Source organism: Eubalaena glacialis, chromosome 9, assembly GCF_028564815.1.
Source record: "Eubalaena glacialis isolate mEubGla1 chromosome 9, mEubGla1.1.hap2.+ XY, whole genome shotgun sequence".
NCBI classification, from domain to species: domain Eukaryota; kingdom Metazoa; phylum Chordata; class Mammalia; order Artiodactyla; family Balaenidae; genus Eubalaena; species Eubalaena glacialis.
In genome coordinates this window covers 21,031,376-21,050,710 of record NC_083724.1, presented here as the reverse complement: position 1 = coordinate 21,050,710, position 19,335 = coordinate 21,031,376, and the positions used below count along the sequence as shown (strand labels likewise).

The following is a 19,335-nucleotide window of genomic DNA, read 5'->3' as shown; positions in this document are numbered from 1 at the left end:
TCTGATATTTTAGGGTGTTGGATAAAAATATTCTTGTTTATTTCACATAGAGTTTTGCAAATTTTTCTTTTTAAAATCAACTTGATTGGGGGATGTGGGTAGGTGAGGCATCTAACCCCCCCCCCCCTTAACCTTTTGCCCTTCTGGTCTTACATGGGGCCAGTTCTTCAAACTTTTATTTTTAAAATAAATACGTTCTTTAAAAAAAATTGACAAGAGTAGAGAGAAACATTTCTTTTTATCCCGCATTTCACATAAAAGCAGCTCCTCAAATATTTATTTTTAAATTCAATCTGATTGGGGGGGCTAGAAAGAGTCCCCTTAACCCCTCTTGTCTGACATAGGGCTAGTTCTTCAAACTTTTATTTTTCGATTACATTAGATTTTTTTGGAGGGGTGGCAGGGGCAATAGGAATATCCCCATTGAGCCTTCCGATTCTTCCATAAGGCCAGTTCTTCAAACTTTATTTAAAAAATCAATCTGATTTTTTTGGGGGTGGAGGGGGGAGCCGAGGAGTTCCCATTAACCCCTTGTGTTCCGTCCAGGGGCGGCTCCCCAAACTTTTCTTCCAACGTGAAAATGACCTCTCCGAGGGGCTGGAGAGCGGGGGCAGGGCAGGAGGGCGCCGGGGGGCGGGTGCGGGAGGCGCGGGGAGAGCGGGGCGCGGCGCGGGAAAGTTTGGGGGGCGGGTGCGCCGCGGCCCGGGGGCAGGCTGGCGAGCGGGAGCGGCGCGCCCGGGGGCCGGCCGGCTTTGTGTGCGGCGCGGAGGCCGGCGGCGCGGAGGCCGAGGCCGAGGCCCGGAGCTTGCGGGCCGCGCGGCGAGGCCGGCCCGGGGGCGGGCAGGGCGGCGGGGGGCGGCCGCGGGCCCGCGAGGGGCGGCTCGGCGGCTGCGGCAGCGGCGGCGGGTGCGGGCCGGGGGTGGGGGCGAGGGCCGGGCGCCCCCCCCGCGCGCCCCCAGCGCCCCCGCCCCCCCGGCCTGAGCGGGGCGGGCGGAGGAGGGAGCGGCGGCGGCGGCGGCGGCGGCGGCGGCGGCGGCGGCGGCATTGTGCGCGCACCAGCAGCCCGGCCCGGGAGGAGCAGGACGCGCCGGGGCCGCCTCCTCCCGCACGGACCCATGAACCAGCCGGGCGGCGCGGCGGCTCCGCAGGTATGACGGGGGGCCGGGGGCATGCACCGCGCTGGGGACCCCGGGGGGCCGGGGCCCGGGGCGCTGCGCCACTTCATTGCAAGATTTGCAAAATGCAAAGTGCCTGGGCACGTTTGCGGGCTTTTTTGTGGGCGCAAACGGGAGGGTCGGGGTCTGGAGAGCCCCCCCGGGCGCCGCGGGGTGTGAGGAGGGTGGGGGTGACGGGGGGGTCTTTTCTGGCCCCCCCCCGGCGCCCCCTCCAGCCCCGGGCTCGGACCGGAGCCCAGAAAACAAAGCGGCGAGAGAACAGAGCAGCCATTTCAGTTTGGACAATTCACATTTTGCAAAAATACAACCCCTTCCAGCTCTCCCCCCTCCCCCCTAAATTTGCAATTTCCCCCTGACCGTCTGTGCGCTCGGGGTCCCTGATGACCCCCCGGGAGGTCTTTCGCCCCTGTTCCCCTGTCTTTGCAACAATCTTTTTTTTTTTTAGGCCATATTTCCCTTTCTCAATTTTTTTTCTAATTTTTCTTCAAACGGTAGTTTTTTCCCATTAAAACGACGCCACCTAGAGGATACTATTTTGTAAATAAAAAAAAAGAAATTAAAATTGAAAAGAAATATTTTTTATTTCTTATTTTTTCAAAAGTTTGCTCTATAAGGCAGTGGAGGGGAAAGAGATTCTTTTTTTTTCTTTTTGGGGGTGACAATTTTCACTTTGATCTTTCCAGGAGTATAGAGACAATTTTTATTTCTGAAGCCAAATCCAGATAATATGTAAATGAAAATTAAGCTGGAATTTGAATGAATTCAGTTTTTGAAGGGGAGAAAGCAAAAAGCCTTCTAAAACCAAAGTCAGTTTGGCTGCCCAACTCATTTTAGTTTGAGAAAAAAACTATTTGGGTTGAGGAAAGAAGGGAAATTGTTGAGTTTAGGGGAAACTGGGAGAATTGGCTTTATTGAAGCAATTAGAAATTGTACTTCATTGTAATTTGGAACTTGTTTAGCTCAGCGGGCAAAAAAGACTAATTTTGCCATTTGGCAATATTTAAAGTTTTTCTATTTCCAAGAAGGAAGGATTTAAAAGAGAAAATAGACCCTAAAATGTTGGCTTTGGACACACCCAAAAATTGTAGGTTTTTTAAAAAAAAATTTCATTTATGTTTTACTGCATTTGAATCCCAAGGTTCTAAAGAAAAACAGAAACTGGAAAAGTTAGAGTGAAATCCTGTCTTTTTTTCCCTGCATTTGTTGGATTTTGTGTTATTTTTTTGTTTTGATGGAATAATTAAGACTGTTTTCTGATTTTGTTTCCTGGAAGGTCTAGGCATTTCTTTTTTTGTTGTTGTTTTATCCAGAAAATGTCAGAAACCTTTTCTGAGCAATGTTCAGTGGAAAAAAAATGTAAATTCATTACATTATACAAATTGAGTAGCCCACAGATTTGTAGGAGAGACCGCCATTAAAATAAGATATGCATAATTAACATTATTATGAAAAAACTAACAGTGGATTCACAAAGCTCATTTTTTATGACATGCAACTGAATCAGTTGATAAATACGAGGGTTGAGGAATCCTTGGTAGGAAGAAAATTTTCCTTTCTGTGTGCTTGCTCAGTCTTCCAATTTGAAAATTTTATTATTGAAAAAAAAAAAAATAGCCGGATTGGTTTCAGCCTCTTTGATTGTGATGTGGGGTTGGTAGTTTATTAACGTTTGGTATTTTTCACAAATTTGATTACTTTCAAATGGGGGGAAAATCCATTAATCTTGATCATTTGGGGGGGGGGTCTGTGATTTTTTTTTTTAAAAAAGCACAAATTTTACTGACTTAAGGAACGATAAAAGAGGGAAGAACAGAGAGGAGATGAAAATTCTGATTTTTATCCATCTTCTCTAGTCGAATACTTACTTTGCTGAAAAAATGGGGTAAAAGACCAATTCAGCTGATTCTAGCATCAAAATTTAATTTTTTTTTTTAAGGAAAAAAATCAAAATATAAACAAAAGCCAAACCCAAAGGTACTTGTCTTTGGAACATGAAAGCATATGTGCAAATAGTATTTGATGTAGTTTTTTGGCCTTCAAAAGAATCAAATAAGGTGAAACCCCTCCGCCCCAATTTCTTATTTTTCTTTGGGAAGACAAATACTGACTGAATTGAAATTTAACAGAGGAAAATAAGGTACCTACCCAAAGTTGAAGGGTTATTTGTGATAAATTATTATCTGAACTTGCTGGGGATTTTGCACCAAAAAAAAAAAAAAAAAAAGTTCTAATTTTTCTGTCCGAAAGGAGGGGAAAATATTGTTAGCATTTGTGGAGTGGGATCTTGATGGGACCTGATGATGGGTCACACAGGGCTAGGACAGGAAACCCTATCCCCTTTCGCCAGTCACCAGCTGGTCTTAGAAGAAATGATGGCCCCAGTCCATGGATTCCCATCCCTGTTTTTTGGAAATTCAGTTTTCTAAGGGGATACAAATTATGTGAAATATATTTGACAGTGACAGAGGTTCGACATTACCCATCAGCACCATTACATTTGGGAGATTTTTACTTTTTTAGTAACAAAATCCTTCAGGGCTGACTGGCCACATTCTGACATTTGGAATGAGCTTTTTTTTTTTTTTTTTTTTTTTTTAAATAGAGCGTAATTAAAAATTTTTTCTCTGTTGAATTATTTAGGCCGATGCCTAGGACGGTCAAAGAATTTATAATTTCCAAGGGCTCTGGAGGCCTCATGAGCCGGTAGGGCCAGCTTAGCAAGTGATGGAGGAGAGCTGTGCCCTGGACTGGGGAGGGGTGGGTTGGGCACCCTTACCGGGCATCTGAGAAAAAGTCAGGGTTGTAGATAACAGGTTATTTCTGGTGCAAGGAATAAAAATATTGCAGCACGTCCCTTTGTGTGTCCTGGATCTCCTGACACACAACTCAGATTCCTTCATTCCATTCTATTGAAATTTTGTTGTGTTGTCTACGGTTTAAAGGGAACTCCTGGCTAGAAATTGAAAATCGTCTCTGTTTTGTAGGCCTGTTTTTTCTTTCTTTCTTTTTTTTTTTTTTAATTGGTTATTCGGATCATGTTTGTTGTTAAGGAAATAGAGGTGCATGATGGCACTGTTGGGGGCGGGGTCAGTTTTCTTTTGTTTCTATTGGCGTCTCTCAGGATTGAGACCTGACCTGGGCCATACCTCTCTCACCTCCTATCATGGATGGAAGTGTGACCAGAAATGGATATTTCAGCTGATTTTTTTGTTAGGCCATGTCTGTTCACCAAACTCTTTTTTAATATTGGGCAAAAATCTGGCAGATTGGACTTGAGGGGTGGTAATTTGATGATGGGCTGAGTTATTTTGGTGAAAGATCATTTATGCTCAGTTTCACAGAGGAGACTCTTATTAATGTTTTGCTTTTCTGCCTAAGGAGGTTTTTTTTTTTTTCTAATAAGGTTTGAAATTTCAAGGGCTTGCTTTATAGCTTGACTTTGGACCAAGCTAAGAAAAAGGGTTTGCTTATACTTTCAGCCCTGCACAGAGGTGAACTTGAACAAGGGCTCTTGCTTTTGCAGAAGGAAAGCAACAAAGATGGCTGGTCAGTGTAAGTGTGACCTCTCTCTGGTCCTAGAAAATAAATAGCCAATGGTTTGTTTCGTTTGAGAAGCAGAGTTTAAAAACTCCTCCATTGTCAGATACAATTTCCCCGCCCCCTGCCCCCACCTTTGACTCAGCTCTTGGCATGCTGCTTCCTCTGACCTCAGAATCCTCTTGTCTTCTCCTTGGTGGGATGATGAGAATTTCCTTGTGTGTTTCACTGGATGTATAAGCTGACTTTTCATGGTCGTGGTGAAATTTGGAAATTTTTTCACCTGTCTCCTCCCTGGTGATGGCAGGTGAAGTGGCTTTGTGGGTACACAGGAGCTCTAGCTCTCCCAAAGTCTTGCTGTATGACCTTGGACAAACCACTTTTTCCTTCTGAGCCTCAGTTTTTGCATTTGTCATATGAGAGCTTTGGATCAAAACAAAGATATTAATAAATAGTTTTCTTCTCTGATTCTGACTCCAAGCAATGGGCTACAGCTGCCTGGATCACTGTGTTGAGAAGGATTCTGAGGTCACATCTGGACTCCCATATTGTGGAGAGTGGGGTGCAGTGGTCAAATAACAGTGTCCATCACAGAGTGGGGAGTGTACCTCTTATTCACCATACCCAGGCTAGGCTGTGAATCACGACCCATCAGTGGGTTGTAAAATCAATTTAGTTGGTCACGATCAGCATGAAAAGAAAAAAGAATGGAATAGAATACAGGGGAACACAAACTAGCAGAGGCATAGGTATGTATTGAAGGTAAGTGTTGTCTCATGAAACTTTAGTTTTATTTACATATGACGATGTATGTGCATGATAAATATAAGTCTTACCGTGAGTCACGGTTAAAAGAGTTTGACAGATACTGGTCTAGATGATCGACAGTGATGTGCTCCAGGAACATTGCACGTTGCTGTTTACACTTTATTTTCTTATTTATTATCCCAGTTGACTTTCACATGAACCCTGTGGGGTAGGTGTCCTGGGCCACATGTTTTGTTCCCTGGTTGAGCCTGCCTGAAGGGCCAGCTGTGAAGAAGTCTCAGCTGCATGGCAGTCAGGCACACACCTCAGCTTGTTGGCCTTGGATGAGACGGGAAGGACAGGTGCTATGTCCTTCCACAGTGAAACAGCATCTTTGCCAGGTTCTGTGGCTGGAATGGAGACTTGAAGTAGCGTGGGATCCCTGTCTTGGTGGGAGGGAGAGCAGCCCCAGTTACTTTCATTCCTCACTTTTACTTCAGATTGCCAGAGGAATTTTTGTGGAGTTAAAGAGTTCATGTTTGTGCTATATTTAAAGTCCAATCAGACTCTGAGCGAATGTCTATATTTTTGTGTGTGTGCCCTTCCTAAAAACTCTAGAATTGCTGTCTTGGTCTCCTCATCTTTCAAATGTGTCAGACCAGCACTGTCCAATCGAAATATAATTCGAGCCACAAATGTGAGCCACGTATGTCATTTAAAATTTTCTGGGGAATTCCCTGGAGGGACTTTGTGCTTCCACTGCAGAGGGCACGGGTTCAATCCTTGGTCTGGGAACTAAGATCCTGCATGCCATGCGGCATGGCCAAAACAAAACAAAACAAAACAACAAAAATAAATAAATAAATAAAATAAAATTTTCTGGTAACACTTTAAAAAAACTAAAAAGAATCGGGTGAAATTAATTTTGATAATACAGTTTATTTAACCCAAAGTATATCTGCAGTGCTATCATTTCAGTATTCATTAATATAAAAATTATTAATGTGCTATTTTACATTCTTTCTTTGGGGGAGGTATTAAGTCTTTTCTGACTAGCCACATTTCATGAGCTCAGTAGCCACATGTGGCTAGTGGCTTCTATATTGACTAGCACAGGGCCAGACCAGTGTTCCATCTCATTGTTGTTACTGGGTGGCCTCAAAAGGTTATGACACATCTTTGAAAGCTCTTGGTTTTTGTTGGTGGGACTTCGTTCCTGAACCCTCGATGCTCTGAGGCATTTCAGCCTGTAGTGGTGATGCGTTCCATTCATTTAGCCTCTTCTGGCTAAAGTGGTCCACGCCTCCCTTTTATTTGTCCCAAAGCAGTCTTCTGCCAAGGTTAGGCCAGAACGCTTTAGTTAAAAGTGGCAAATGATGGCTAGCAACTCCAGGATGTTGTGTCTCAGCATGTGTGCCGTTGAAGTCAAGAAGTACAGGAGGCTGTCATAGGAGGTGGGTTTTAATAAAGTATTGCCTGAAGGAAGGATGAAGATGGAAGAAGACAGCAGGTGGGTAGGACCAGGGTTGGGGTCCTCGGGGTGGGGGGAGATCCAGGGGCAAAGATGGTCTGTCAGTGAAATCCATTTCTGAATTGATTGTGGAACCACCATGAAATCCCCCTAGGATAGGCCTTAAGTTAGAAGCATAGAAAATTTCTGACACCCCCGCCAATTGGTGAAATGGAAAGGTGGTTTTGAGGTCAGCCAGACCAGAGTTTAAAATCCAGCCTCATTGTGTGGTTGGCGTTATGTTACTTTGGGAAAGTCACCTCCGGTTTTGGAGCCACAGCTTCTGCATCTGGAAAAAGGGGGGTAATAATCTTGACCTTAAAAGGTTGTTCTATGATTAAATGAAGCAATTCACGTGTTGCATCCAGCCAGTCCTTAGAAGGTTGTCCTTAGAAGGTGGTCAGTACACGTCAGTGATCCCTGACCCAGTGGTCTCCATTTGGGGAGATTGAGTCCCAGTGACAAAAGTTTTGGTAGTTCTGGAAACTTGATGACTTATCTTTAATAGGCAGAGTTAGGTAACAACAGAAAATATACACTTTTTTGGTTGTTGCTTTATTTTAGAACAGACTAGGATGAGACATCCCTTGGACCTTACACATCTTTCGTGTCAAAAGTGGTCTCAATGCTTTCATTTCAGGGATGCTCTGGCTCCTCCAAGTATTTCTGGATTTGTTTCAAAGCCTGTGGCACAGTGTTTAAAGGGACAAATCTTAATTCGTCGTGAACTGTCTACCATTGAGCTTCTACTCCTACTGGGCCTTCTGTCTCTTGTGCCCTTTCCCTCCTTTGTCTCTGCTCCATGAGAAACCAGACACCCCCCCGCCCCCCCGCCCCACCTGGAGACCTACCTGCATGTCCCCTTCTGTGGAGACTCCCTGAGCCTCCCCAAACTGCAGTACTTTCCAGATACTCCGGGCCCACAGTTGGTTGTTCACATTTCTGTCTCTCCAGCCGGCTTGTGAGTTCCTTGAGGGCAGAGATCATGGGTTACTCATTTTAGGGGGTTGGCACAGAGCAGCAGCTCAGTAAATGTTTGATGACTTAATTCGATTTTTTGGAAAAAGCTCAGATCATCTGGATTTGGGTCTAGTGAAGAGTAGGTGACCAGTTTTGGGTTTGGCCATTTGGTCAACACCAGTGTTTTGTGTTCTTTATCTAAGAAAATAGATTTTCTTAGAGCCGGCTCTGAAGCCCACGGCTCCCTTGGAATAATAAATCAGAGAGGGCTCCTTGGATGGCTCCTTTGACTTTACATGCTGTGGAGAATTTTTTAAAAGTTCCCCATCCCCCTTCCCTCCTGTTGTGTAAACTATTTCCTTAAAATGGTTGGGGGGCATCTGGGGTTATCATCCAGATTTGCAGGTATGGCAAATGGGACCCAGCATGTCTAAGGAGGTGGAAAAGGGGGGGGGTGCCTTGAGGTGGAAGGGACTTGACAATACCCTGTCCTTGCTCTAGAAGCTGGTCTTGGCCATGGGCCCTGGAATTGGACTTCAGAGGGCTGTTTGCAGAACAGCTGGTCACATGGGCCCCTTAGATGTGAAGTAGCTAAATGTGTGATTTGATGTTCAACCAGACCCCACCTTTGGTCGGATTCCCGTTTGCACATGCCAAAGATTCAGGGAAAATTTATGGGAGAAAACTGAGAATGTTCTGTTTATTTGCTTAATTTTTTTTTCTGTAAGTTTTCGAAAATGCTGTCATTGTTAACACTTTATGGCCCAGCTCAGCAAGTGAGCACAGGATCCCGTATTTCCTCAATGGTCAAGTTCCCACATTTTCATATTTCTGAAATTGGAATGTGTTTTACAGTAGATGTGTTCTGTTAGAGCACTATTTCTCCCTCTTTTTTTTTCTTTTTTTGTCTCAAAAAGCTATTATAAAATCGATGGTGTATCTAACAGTCTAAGGCACCTTGGAATTGAGGATATAGAGTGTCCTGTTCCTGGTGGGGTGGACTGTAAAGGGCAAAGTGCTGTTCACTTGCAGCATGTTATTTGTACATCTAATCCAGGGATGGTAAATAAATAATATGCATGCCGCCACTCCCCATTTTTAAGCTTGTGGCAGACATTGCTAATCAATCAGGGCAGTCTTTTCCATTGAATCTGGCCAGTGGCCTCAGAGCCCTTCTTACTATGATGCTACCACATGAAGCCAATTTGTCATTTCTGATCTAGTCATACACACACACACACACACACACACAAACACACATACCTGGGAAGAGAGGTGGAGTTACTTGCCCAGAACCTCAGTGAATAGGCGGAGCTACTTCAAGCCTCAGATTTCTTAATTCTTCAACCAGTGCTTTTCCTACTATTTGCACATATACTATGTCAAAAGGAATTAATTTGGTCTTGAGAAATAGTGAGAGGATCTTGACTCCTCCCTTCCCTGTTATAATTAGATACCCTTGGGGTTGTCATCAAAGCAGGGCTGGATAACCTGCTTCTCTGTCTGATCCCTGAGTGATCAAAGGGGAGATGTAGTGGCTGGGCCACTGGGTTGGGTGGTGTTGCCCGCTCGCTCACTCCTGTGCTATAGATGACGTGGCAGAGGGGCAAGGCAGGCCCTGGGGTTCCTGGATGACCACCTGGGTTTATGACGGGTTACACTCTAAGACCATAGTCGAGTTCCTCAGTCCCTGGGCATCTTAATTTCTACATCTGGGACCTGAGATGGACATAATCCTTCAAAGGAGTGAAATGAGACAGCATATTTAAAAATGCTTTTTAAACTCTGAAGCCCTACATGTGGGTTATTTTGTTTTGTTTTTATTTTATATGTGTTCATTTTTATAACTAGCGTTAATCACTAATTATTAGTGCCCTGTTGGGTAGATTGTATAAACCCAGAGTCACAGATGGGTGCCCACAAGGTGAATTGGCCCCTTATCTTTTTTGTTTTATTTGATTTGCTGGCCTAAGGTTTAAAAAGTTCAGAACTTTTCAGCCTTTGCAGTGTATGTGTTCTCCTGTTTTGAGTCAGTTTCCAACCTCTGATTTCAATACTGTATGTGACCTGCTGCGCCCTAGAAGGCACTGGGGTCTGCACACCCCGGTGTACCCTCTGTTTGTTAATCTGCTAAGTGGGAGAACAGCCTATTTGTATACCCCTCACAGGCTTCTTGCAAGCATCCCATGTGTTAACGGACTCAAAAATGCTTCATAAACAGGGAAGAGCTGGAGAAACATGTTGGTGACAACTCCTTTCTTTTCTTAAAAAGGAAAGGAGGGAGGCTGAGGTGAGGATGGTATTGAGTCAACAGAAAAATGATATAAATATTTTGGCTGACAAAGCAGAAGGAGGCTTCACATATAAGCTAAAGAGAAAAAATGGAGTCAGGTGATACTCCGCTCCCCAGTCTGCTATAGAAAACACAGGAACACTTGCTTTCTAGTGAAGCGAGTTCTGTGTCAGGGATGGAATCTCTGATTCCCAGGGGCCAGCCCTGGTCCTAGGGGGGATCCAGGGAGAGACGAAATCTCATATCTCCCCCATGGGTGGAAATGACTCGTACCAAGTGGAGGAGGTCTGAGTGTCCCTCAGCAAACCCCTGGCTTGCAGTTTGCTGGTAACATTAAAAGTCAGAAGCTGTTTTGGCTCCCTTTCTAGATGTGTTATTGTCCAAGACAGCATGCCTGAGGGGCTAGCCATTCTACCGCTCAGCTTTGAGCCTCCTCCTGGACAAATTCTCACCAGCCCCAACATTCTTACAGAGAATTGAGAATGGGAATTTTTATCAGGTGAAATTTTGCAGAGAATTTGTGTTCTGTTTTATTTTGGGCTCAGAGTTTTGCGAGACAAGTGGACGTAGCCAGAGCCCTTGGAATACCCAGAGAGAATAGATGAAGACATTTTTGGATGCTGGAGATTTTTTTTTAAAATTTCATCAACTGGGGAAAAATAACTATAAAAATTTAAGTACATTATGTGGGTGTTTCTTATAATGTATGCTGGAAAAGCAGAAAGTGAAACTGATCTGAAATAAAACTGAAACTGGCCTGAAATGAGGCCTCAGGGAAGGAAAACTTCCCTGGGGTGCTACTAGCTTGAGGTGGAATTTGTTGTGAGGCTAGTCTTTGCATCAGAGGTGTCTAGAGCTAAAAGGGCTCATGGAGATTATTTAAGTCTGTACCATCCAATATGTATTGGTAACCACTAGCTGCATGTGGCTATTGGGCAATTGCAATGTGGCTAGCCTAAATTGAGTTGCGCTGTTAAGTGTAAGATTCACACTGGGTTTTATTTTATTTATTTATTTTTTATTGAATTATAATTATGTCTTCTCTAGGTCTGGATCTTAAAGACTTAGTAGGAAAAAAATGACTGTAGAAGATCTCAGTCATTATTTTTAAGATACGGTTTACAGGTTGAAATGATAGCATTTTATATATTGTGTTAAATAAGATATATTATTAAAATTAATTTTGCTTGCTTTTATTTTCATTTTTTATAATGTGGCTACTAGAAAATTTGAAATTACCTATGTGGTTTATATTACATTCCTGTTGGACTGTGCTGATCTAAGGCAACCTGCATCCCCCAGAGAGGGGGAGTAGCTTGCTCAGGGTCAGGTCACAGGGCAGCTTCATCAGGTCACTGGACAGACTACAAGACTCAAGAGTTTGGGATTGAGAAGGAAAGATGATGTAGTGGTGTAGGTATCGTCATAACTAGGTGGTTAAAATGGAGGGGTAATGGGGAACTTGAGAAAGGGACAGACAGAGAGAGAGAGATACTAGTAATTCAGCGGGAAAAAATTACACTGCTTCCCACTTTGCTTATCCATTCCCCTAAACATTAATTAAACACTTTGGAAGAAAGTAAACCTAACAAGATGAGCAAAAACAAATCTAAAAGATTACCCCTGACAATTTCTCTGATTGCCAAAAAATTTCCATCTTTTGAGTCTTTAACTAGGGTCTTTTTGAATCAGAGTACAGTTCAGGGCTGGTTTGGGCATAAAAACCCAGGTTTTTATGGGTTTTTAAACCCATAAAATTTTAAATCCATAGCGGCTATGGATTTTGGGTCCTGGGGGGCTGGAAGCCATTCTTTTACGAAGTCAGGTCTGCTCCCTGTAATGATTTAGGAAGCAAGGCTTCTAGAAAACCCAGAGGGCATATAACCAGAGTGGACAGAGTGGCAGGGTGGGGAGGTTACCTAGCTCCCCTGGCGTAGAGACCTGGAGGAGGGTGACTAACCTTGCAGGGAGCTGCAAAGCTAAACTTGAACCCAGGTCTCACTTTCCAGCCTAGTACTCCTGCTCTTAGTGGTTTGAAAGGAGCTTGAGCTATGTGTTGGAAATTCAACCTTACAAATTTTTTTTTCTTTAATCAGGAACTCTTTCTGTCAAAAGACTGAAGTTTAGCATTCTTATTTGTCTCATTTGATTTTTGCAAAGTAGAATTTGTCTGCCTTGAACTATAATCATTGCACATTTGTTGGCTTGTTATATGCCAGGCACTGGGCTAAGCATTTAACATCTATTATCTCATTTAATACAATCACCCTGGAAAGTAGGGATTTTTCTTTTCTTTCTTTTCTTTTCTTTTCTTCCCTTTTCTTTTCTCTTCTCTTCTCCCCTCCCCTGCCCTCCCCTCCCCTCCCCTCCCCTTTTTTGAGAGAATTGATATTCAGAGGTGAATGGAATTGCCCAAGGGCACACAGCTTGTAGGGGGCAGTTGGATTCAAATTCAGATGGATGCCAAATTCCAGGCTCTCAACAGCCCTTTGAGGAAAGTGAAGTAACCAAGATGTGGAGTTGGTGATTGGCTAGACCCTGAATCTAGCTCCTTAGATGCGCTGCCCATGCCCTGCTCTAAACCTCACCGTGAGGGGATTGTCCTGAACTGTTGTGTCATGGGAACTTGCCCTCCCCACTCTGAGGACCTGGGTACGGCACTTGCTGTCTCCCGTTCCTCAGCCCCCAGGGCGCCTCGGTGGACCCGGGCTATGTGTTTCATGCACACAGAGCCTTTAACGCCGCATTTGAAAACAGTTGCAGAAGGTTTGCTGTAATTAATTACATTTGACATACTTGGAATCGGGGCCTCCTGGATTCAGAATGCAAATTTATGCCCAGACAGATGTAAGGTATGCTTGGAGCCAAGAGCTCTGGCACATCCCAGCCAGGGCCTGCAGCATCGCTTGCTGCCCTGATGGGACTACTGTCACAGGCAGTGAGTGGTGGAGGCAGGACTCAAACTTGGGGATACCTGGAGCCCACAGGCTTTTGGAGGAGAAATAGCCCTGGGCTTTAGGGCAGGAACCATGGGTTCTAGTCTGAGCCCTGCTCCTAACTCAGCTGTGGTTTGGGGAATCTCTTTTCCCTCTTTGGGTCTCAGTTTCCCCTACTATACAATATAAGGGCTTAGACTAGGTGGTCCTTCCCTCCCCTCCCCTTCCCCCCCCCCTTGTCCTCCCCTCCCCTCCCCTGACCTTCCCTTCCCTATTAATTAGAGAGTCAGAACTTGGAGTGCTGGCTTTTGGGAGTATTAACAATTGAGGTGAGAAAGGCTTGTAATAGGTAGGTAAGCAGGAGGCTGTTGGAACACAGAGAGGGGTATACAAGACAAGGCCTGGTATCTAGACAAGATGTTGCTAATCTCCAGGACTCCACATAGAGAAGTTATTTATTCTGCATCAGTCCCTCCTCCTACCCACATATACTCATCTCACCATCTGTATTAGATATCTATTACTGTATAACACATCACCCCAGAACTTAGTGGCTTAAAACAACAATAATCATTTCTTGTCTCTCGTGGTTTCTGTGGGTTGGGAATTTGGGAGTGACTCAGCTGGTCAGTATGGTTCAGGGTCTCTCTGTAGTTGTGGCCAGATGGTGGCTGGGGCAGGGGTCGTCTTAAAGGCTTCCCCACTCTCTTGTTTGGAGCCAGGGCTTGGAAGACTCGAACAGATGGGGCTCCTGGAGCATCCATCCATCCATCATCCGTCCACCTCCCCACCCATTTATTTATCTATCTGTGTATCTATTTATGTATCTATCTATTTTTCTATCCATCCATCTATCTACTTGATATACCTATATCTATCCAATCTGTCCATCTATGTATCTAATCTATATCTATCTAATCTATCTATTTATCTAATCCACCTGTCTTTCCATTTATCTCCATGTGGTCTGTCCAGCATAGAGATACTTGGCTGGACTTCTACATGGCACCTTGAGGCTCTGAAGGCACATGTCCTATGAAGACATAGAGCCAAGCAGATGCAGCATCTCCTTGAATGATTTAACCTCAGACATCATGCAGCACAACTTCCACGTCAGTCTGTTGGTTGAGGCAATTATAAAAGTGTGCCCCAGTTCAAGGGGAGAGATATAAACTCCACCTCTCCATGGAGTTGTGTCAACGTCACGTTGAGTATGTAGGATAGAATATATATTGATGTGGCTCTTTGGAAAACACAGGCTGACATTCCATTTGTCTACTCACCAACCCATCTGTCTAGCTAGCTCTTCACATATTCATCCTTCTCTCTACTGACCCACTCATCCACCCATTTCATCTTTCCTTCCTTTGGACGTCTGTCCTTCCTCATGACTATCTGCTTATCCATGCATCCCATTCAATCACCCAGCACATTTTGAGCACCTAATATGAGCCAGGGACAGCTAGGTGCTTTCAATAACAAACTCAAGGGGAGAATGAAACTAATGTTTATTGAGACCCTACTCAGTGTTAGTCTTTTTATCCTCAAAATAACTCCGTAGCATAGAATTATTGTCATCTTTATTTACTGATGAGGAAACCAAGGCACAGAGAAGTAACTTGCCCAGGGTCATTCAGCTAATTAGTGTCAGAGCCAGAATGTAAACTCAGGACTTCCTGATCACGCTCTCCCTGGTTATCTCCATTCTGTTTCTGAGTATGAAATGGCTGTCCAAGAGTTGGTTCTACACTTCTATTTTTTTTCTAAGTGAAAATAGGTTCTTTTGTTTCCTGATTATAAAAAAGATATCATTACAAAAACATTCAAGCAGTTTAGAAAAACATGATTATTCTTTAAAAAATCACCCCAAATCCTACCACTGTTCTTATTTTGATGGACATTATTCAGGTCATCTCTCTGCATATTTAAATATATATGTAAATATTGATAGACCTGGGACTATATTCTTCATGCTGTTCAGTAGCCTGCTTTTCTTTTTTCTTTTTAAACTCATTGATATCTTTTTTTCATCAGTAAATTTGTTTATTATTTTACTGACTGCATTGTATTTCCACGGTGTATGTGTCCTCAAATTTAGTGCCTGTAGGATTTTGGTTATTTCTAATCTTTTTACATGTGATTTTACATTCATTTGTATGGTGATCTCCTTGGCATCACTCACTAAAAGGCTGATCGCTGAATCACAGCATATTCACATTCTACAGGTGGTATCAGTTACATTTCTACCAAGAGATTGGTAGTGCTCATTTTACACATTGTGGCCATCACCTTGTATTGCCAATACAAGGAAGTAACTCATTTGTCCTTTCATGAATGGATAAATAAAATGTGGTATAGACATACAATGGAATATTATTCAGCCTTAAAAAAGAAGGAAATCCTGTCATATGCTACAATATGGATAAACCTTGAGGACATTATGCTAAAGGAAATAAGCCAGCCTCAAAAAAACAAATACTGTATGATTCCACTCATGTGAGCTATCTAAAGTAGTGGCGCTCATAGAAATAGAAAGTAGAATGGTGGTTGACAGGGGCAGGGGGAAGGGGGAAATGGGGAGGGGGTGTTTAGTGGGTATAGAGTTTCAGTTTTGCAAGTTGAAAAAGTTCTAGAGATCTGTTGCACAACACTGGGAATGTACTTAGCACTGCTGAACTGCACACTTTAAAATGTTTAAGATGGTTTTAAGAAAAATTTAACATTTATTTAACTTAACAAATTAGCAGTTTGTCTTGTTGGAACATACACACAAGAAATACTTGTGCCTGTATACCATTGGAAATGTGCACAAGTGCTCACAGTAGAACTGTTCGTAATATCAAATACCTGGAAACAACACAAAAAGAATTTATAGAAATAGTCACCCTTATTTCTTCTATTATTTTACATAGGTTTTGTTTTCTTACATTTAAATTGTTTATCCATCTGGAATGTATTTGCTTTAAAGGAGGGGCAAAGGGATCAGGCTCTATTTTTTTTCCAAATGGTGAGCTCCTTGCTGCAACATCAATAATTGAATGATCCATCTTTTCCTCCCTGATCTGAAATGCCATTTTAATCTTATATTAAATTTCCATAGACTTAGGTCTATTTCTGGACTCTGTTATGTACTTTGGGTGTACAGGTATCACACTGTTTTAATTTGATCACTTTAAAATAAACTTCAATCATATCTTAAGAACAGACTTATAAACTGGCATATAAATTGCCACCTGCAGTGCTTACCATGTTGGGGCAGCTTTCTGGTGGGCTCCTTCACCAGACAGACTCTCCTTGGTACCCACACTGGCATCAGTGCCATTATAGATATGGAAACTGAGGTTCAGTGAGGTTAGGTAACTTGCCATAGGTAGGTAGTTGGTGCTCTCATTCACATCTGGGAAGTGGCAGAGTGGAGATTGGAGCCTGGGTCTGAACAAGCTCAGAGCCTGTCGAGTTCCTTTAACAACATGCTGTGTCTCATGGATGCACGGATATCTTTCTTTAGACACCATGCATGCCTTGATCCCCATCATGCCTGGCACAGAATGGTGCTAGTATGTGCTTCTTGAATTGGAAGGGAAGCAATTCATGGCTTATCAGAAATGGATATTATTAAACAGATTATTCGCTGGCTGCAGTTAGACGTACGGTAACATTTGTTTTAATAAGTTAATTTTTAAATAATTAAAATATTACAGAGAACTCAGAAAATAGAGAAATAAAATTGTGCTAAATATATTCCAGCCCCCTTATATTCACTATTTTGGTGCATTTCCTTCCTGTTATTGGATAAGCATATTTTTATTGTTTGAATCATAATGTGTTAGAGTTTTGCCTCCTATCTTTTCCTTCCCCCATTTTTTCTTTGTCTTCATAAACATCATTTTTCAAGATTGCACAATATTCACAGAAGAGAACAAACATAGTTTATTTAACCCATATTCTGTTGGCGAACATTTAGGTTGGTCCTAATTTTTCTCTTTTATAAAATTACACTGTAATGAACATCTTCTTATATTAAATATCCTGTTTTTTAAAAAATTTATTTATTTTTGGATGCGTTGGATCTTCATTGCTGCGCGAGAGCTTTCTGTAGTTGCGGCGAGCGGGGGCTACTTCTTTGTTACGGTGCGGGGGCTTCTCATTGTGGTGGCTTCTCTTGTTGCGGAGCCTGGGCTCTAGGCGCGCGGGCTCAGTAGTTGTGGCTCACGGGCTCTAGAGCGCAGGCTCAGTAGTTGTGGCGCACGGGCTTAGTTGCTCTGTGGCATGTGGGATCTTCCTGGACCAGGGATCGAACCCGTGTCCCCTGCATTGGCAGGCGGATTCTTAATCACTGTGCCACCAGGGAAGTCCCTATTCTGATATTTTAAAGCCATCTCCTTTGAATATATTCCCAGAGAGATTACTGGGTCAAGGGGAGATATTAGTTTTGGGCATTTATTGTTACTAAGCTTTGGGAACCTGTGTTGATTCGGAAAAGAACCATAGTTGAGTTCTTTAAAGACTGTTTCATCGACTTTATTATTATGAAAGGAATTCCTGTTCAGTGAGGAAACCTAGAATATATATGCAAAAAAGAAAAGATTCCATAATTGCACACTTTTCCAAGATGATCTCTGGTAATTTTGTGTCTATCCTTGCATTATTTATTTATTTCAATATTTATTTTTCAGTAAATTATTTTTAATTTCATTTTATTAGCCGGAATTCTCTAATAATTCATTTTTCTGCATTTATGTTGATAAACCATTTTTGGATGATGATCCTTTGTCTTTTGAGATCCTAAATACCTTCTGAATTTATCCATCCATCAACCATCCATTAAATATTTGTTCCAACTATGGGTGGCAACCATTGATAGTTGCCAAGGTGCTTAATCAATATGGTTTCTGTTCACAGCCATCTGTAATGTGCCATGGAAAGTGTTCGGTGCTCTAAGACTGATTGACAAGGGTGTTTGGTGGAGGGAAAGTTGAATCCTGGTAAAGAAAATCCAGGGCAACTTCCTGGAGGAAGTGGCATTTGCGCTTGGCTTTGAAGGATAGATAGGATTTGAGGGTCTAAAGAAGGGTCTGTGGGAGGAAGGAGATGGAGCAGTGCATTTTGGGCCAATAAAATGGCATGAATCATCAAAGAAAGATGAACTTAGCTTTAGTGAATTTTTAGTGTCGAGTATATTTTATTATAAATGTAATTCTTTGAAAGCTGATGAGTCACAAAATTCTGCCCAAATGTGGTTATCCTTTATGTGGGCCCACCAGAATGTTCAGTTAATCATAACTCTTGTCTCTGAGGGGGTGGGGTCGGTGGGGGGAAGATGGGGGCAAGGGAAGACAGGAAGAAAGCCAGTCTTTGGTAAATTGGTCTCAGGTAGAACAGTTTTTTAACTTTGCAAAGTGCTTTTGCAAATGCAGTCTCATTCCTCCCTCCTGGTATCCTGACTGAACTGACCCTTGCAAGGCCTGTGACTTGTTCAAAGTCTCAGAGCAAGGGAGGAGCGGTGCTCGGCAGTGGCTATCAAACTTTCATGACTGACCCACAGGAAGAAATACATTTTATAAATAAAGCAAAAGCAGGGAACAGTGTTTACACTTAACCACTTGCATGCATTGTGATACTTCCTATTCTCTTCTATTTTATTTTTAAAAAATGCTGGCTGTGACTCATTAATTTGATTTCAAGACCCAACAATGGGTCATGACCTGCTGTTTGAAAACTGCTAGCCTGGAGGCCCCTGAAAGCTGGACGTCGAATTCTCCTGTCAGGACCTCCCAGCCGTCCTGAGGAGGTAGAACCCAGAGCTCCTTTCCCCCTCCTGGCTAGCAGGTGAGGAATAGATCAGGTATGTCCTGCCTGCCTGGCTCTCCCATCCTTGTGATGAATATTGATCTTTGTCACTTCCCATTGAAGATGTGAATGCATGAAGCAGGCAGCTGTGGAGTTCCTGAGCTGGTGAGCTGAGCTTGCAGATAAGCTTGGACCAAGTTTCCCACAAGTGATTAGGAGGCTCAGGGGTTCCAATGAGCCACAAGGAGCAAAATCATTAATGGAGATTATCTCAGAGAGGTATAGGATTATAGGTCTTTTTTTTTCTCTTTTGTGTACATATTCTAAGTTTTCTTTAGAATCAATATGTGTGTATGTGTGTGTGTGTGTTACGGAAATGTGTTAAAC

At 42.9% G+C, this 19,335-nt stretch overlaps 1 protein-coding gene across 9 annotated transcripts in view; it reads left to right on the top strand.

Annotated features, from left to right (window-relative positions):
- The first annotated feature begins 1,061 nt into the window (after positions 1–1,061).
- The window catches only part of ZNF618 (zinc finger protein 618), a 182,092-nt gene continuing 163,818 nt past the window's right edge, over positions 1,062–19,335 (top strand). For all 9 annotated transcript variants that reach the window (XM_061200054.1, XM_061200058.1, XM_061200057.1 and 6 more), the window contains exon 1: positions 1,062–1,148. In XM_061200054.1, the coding sequence (XP_061056037.1) occupies positions 1,116–1,148 (33 nt within the window). In that variant the 5' untranslated portion in view covers positions 1,062–1,115. The remainder of the gene's footprint in view (positions 1,149–19,335) is intronic.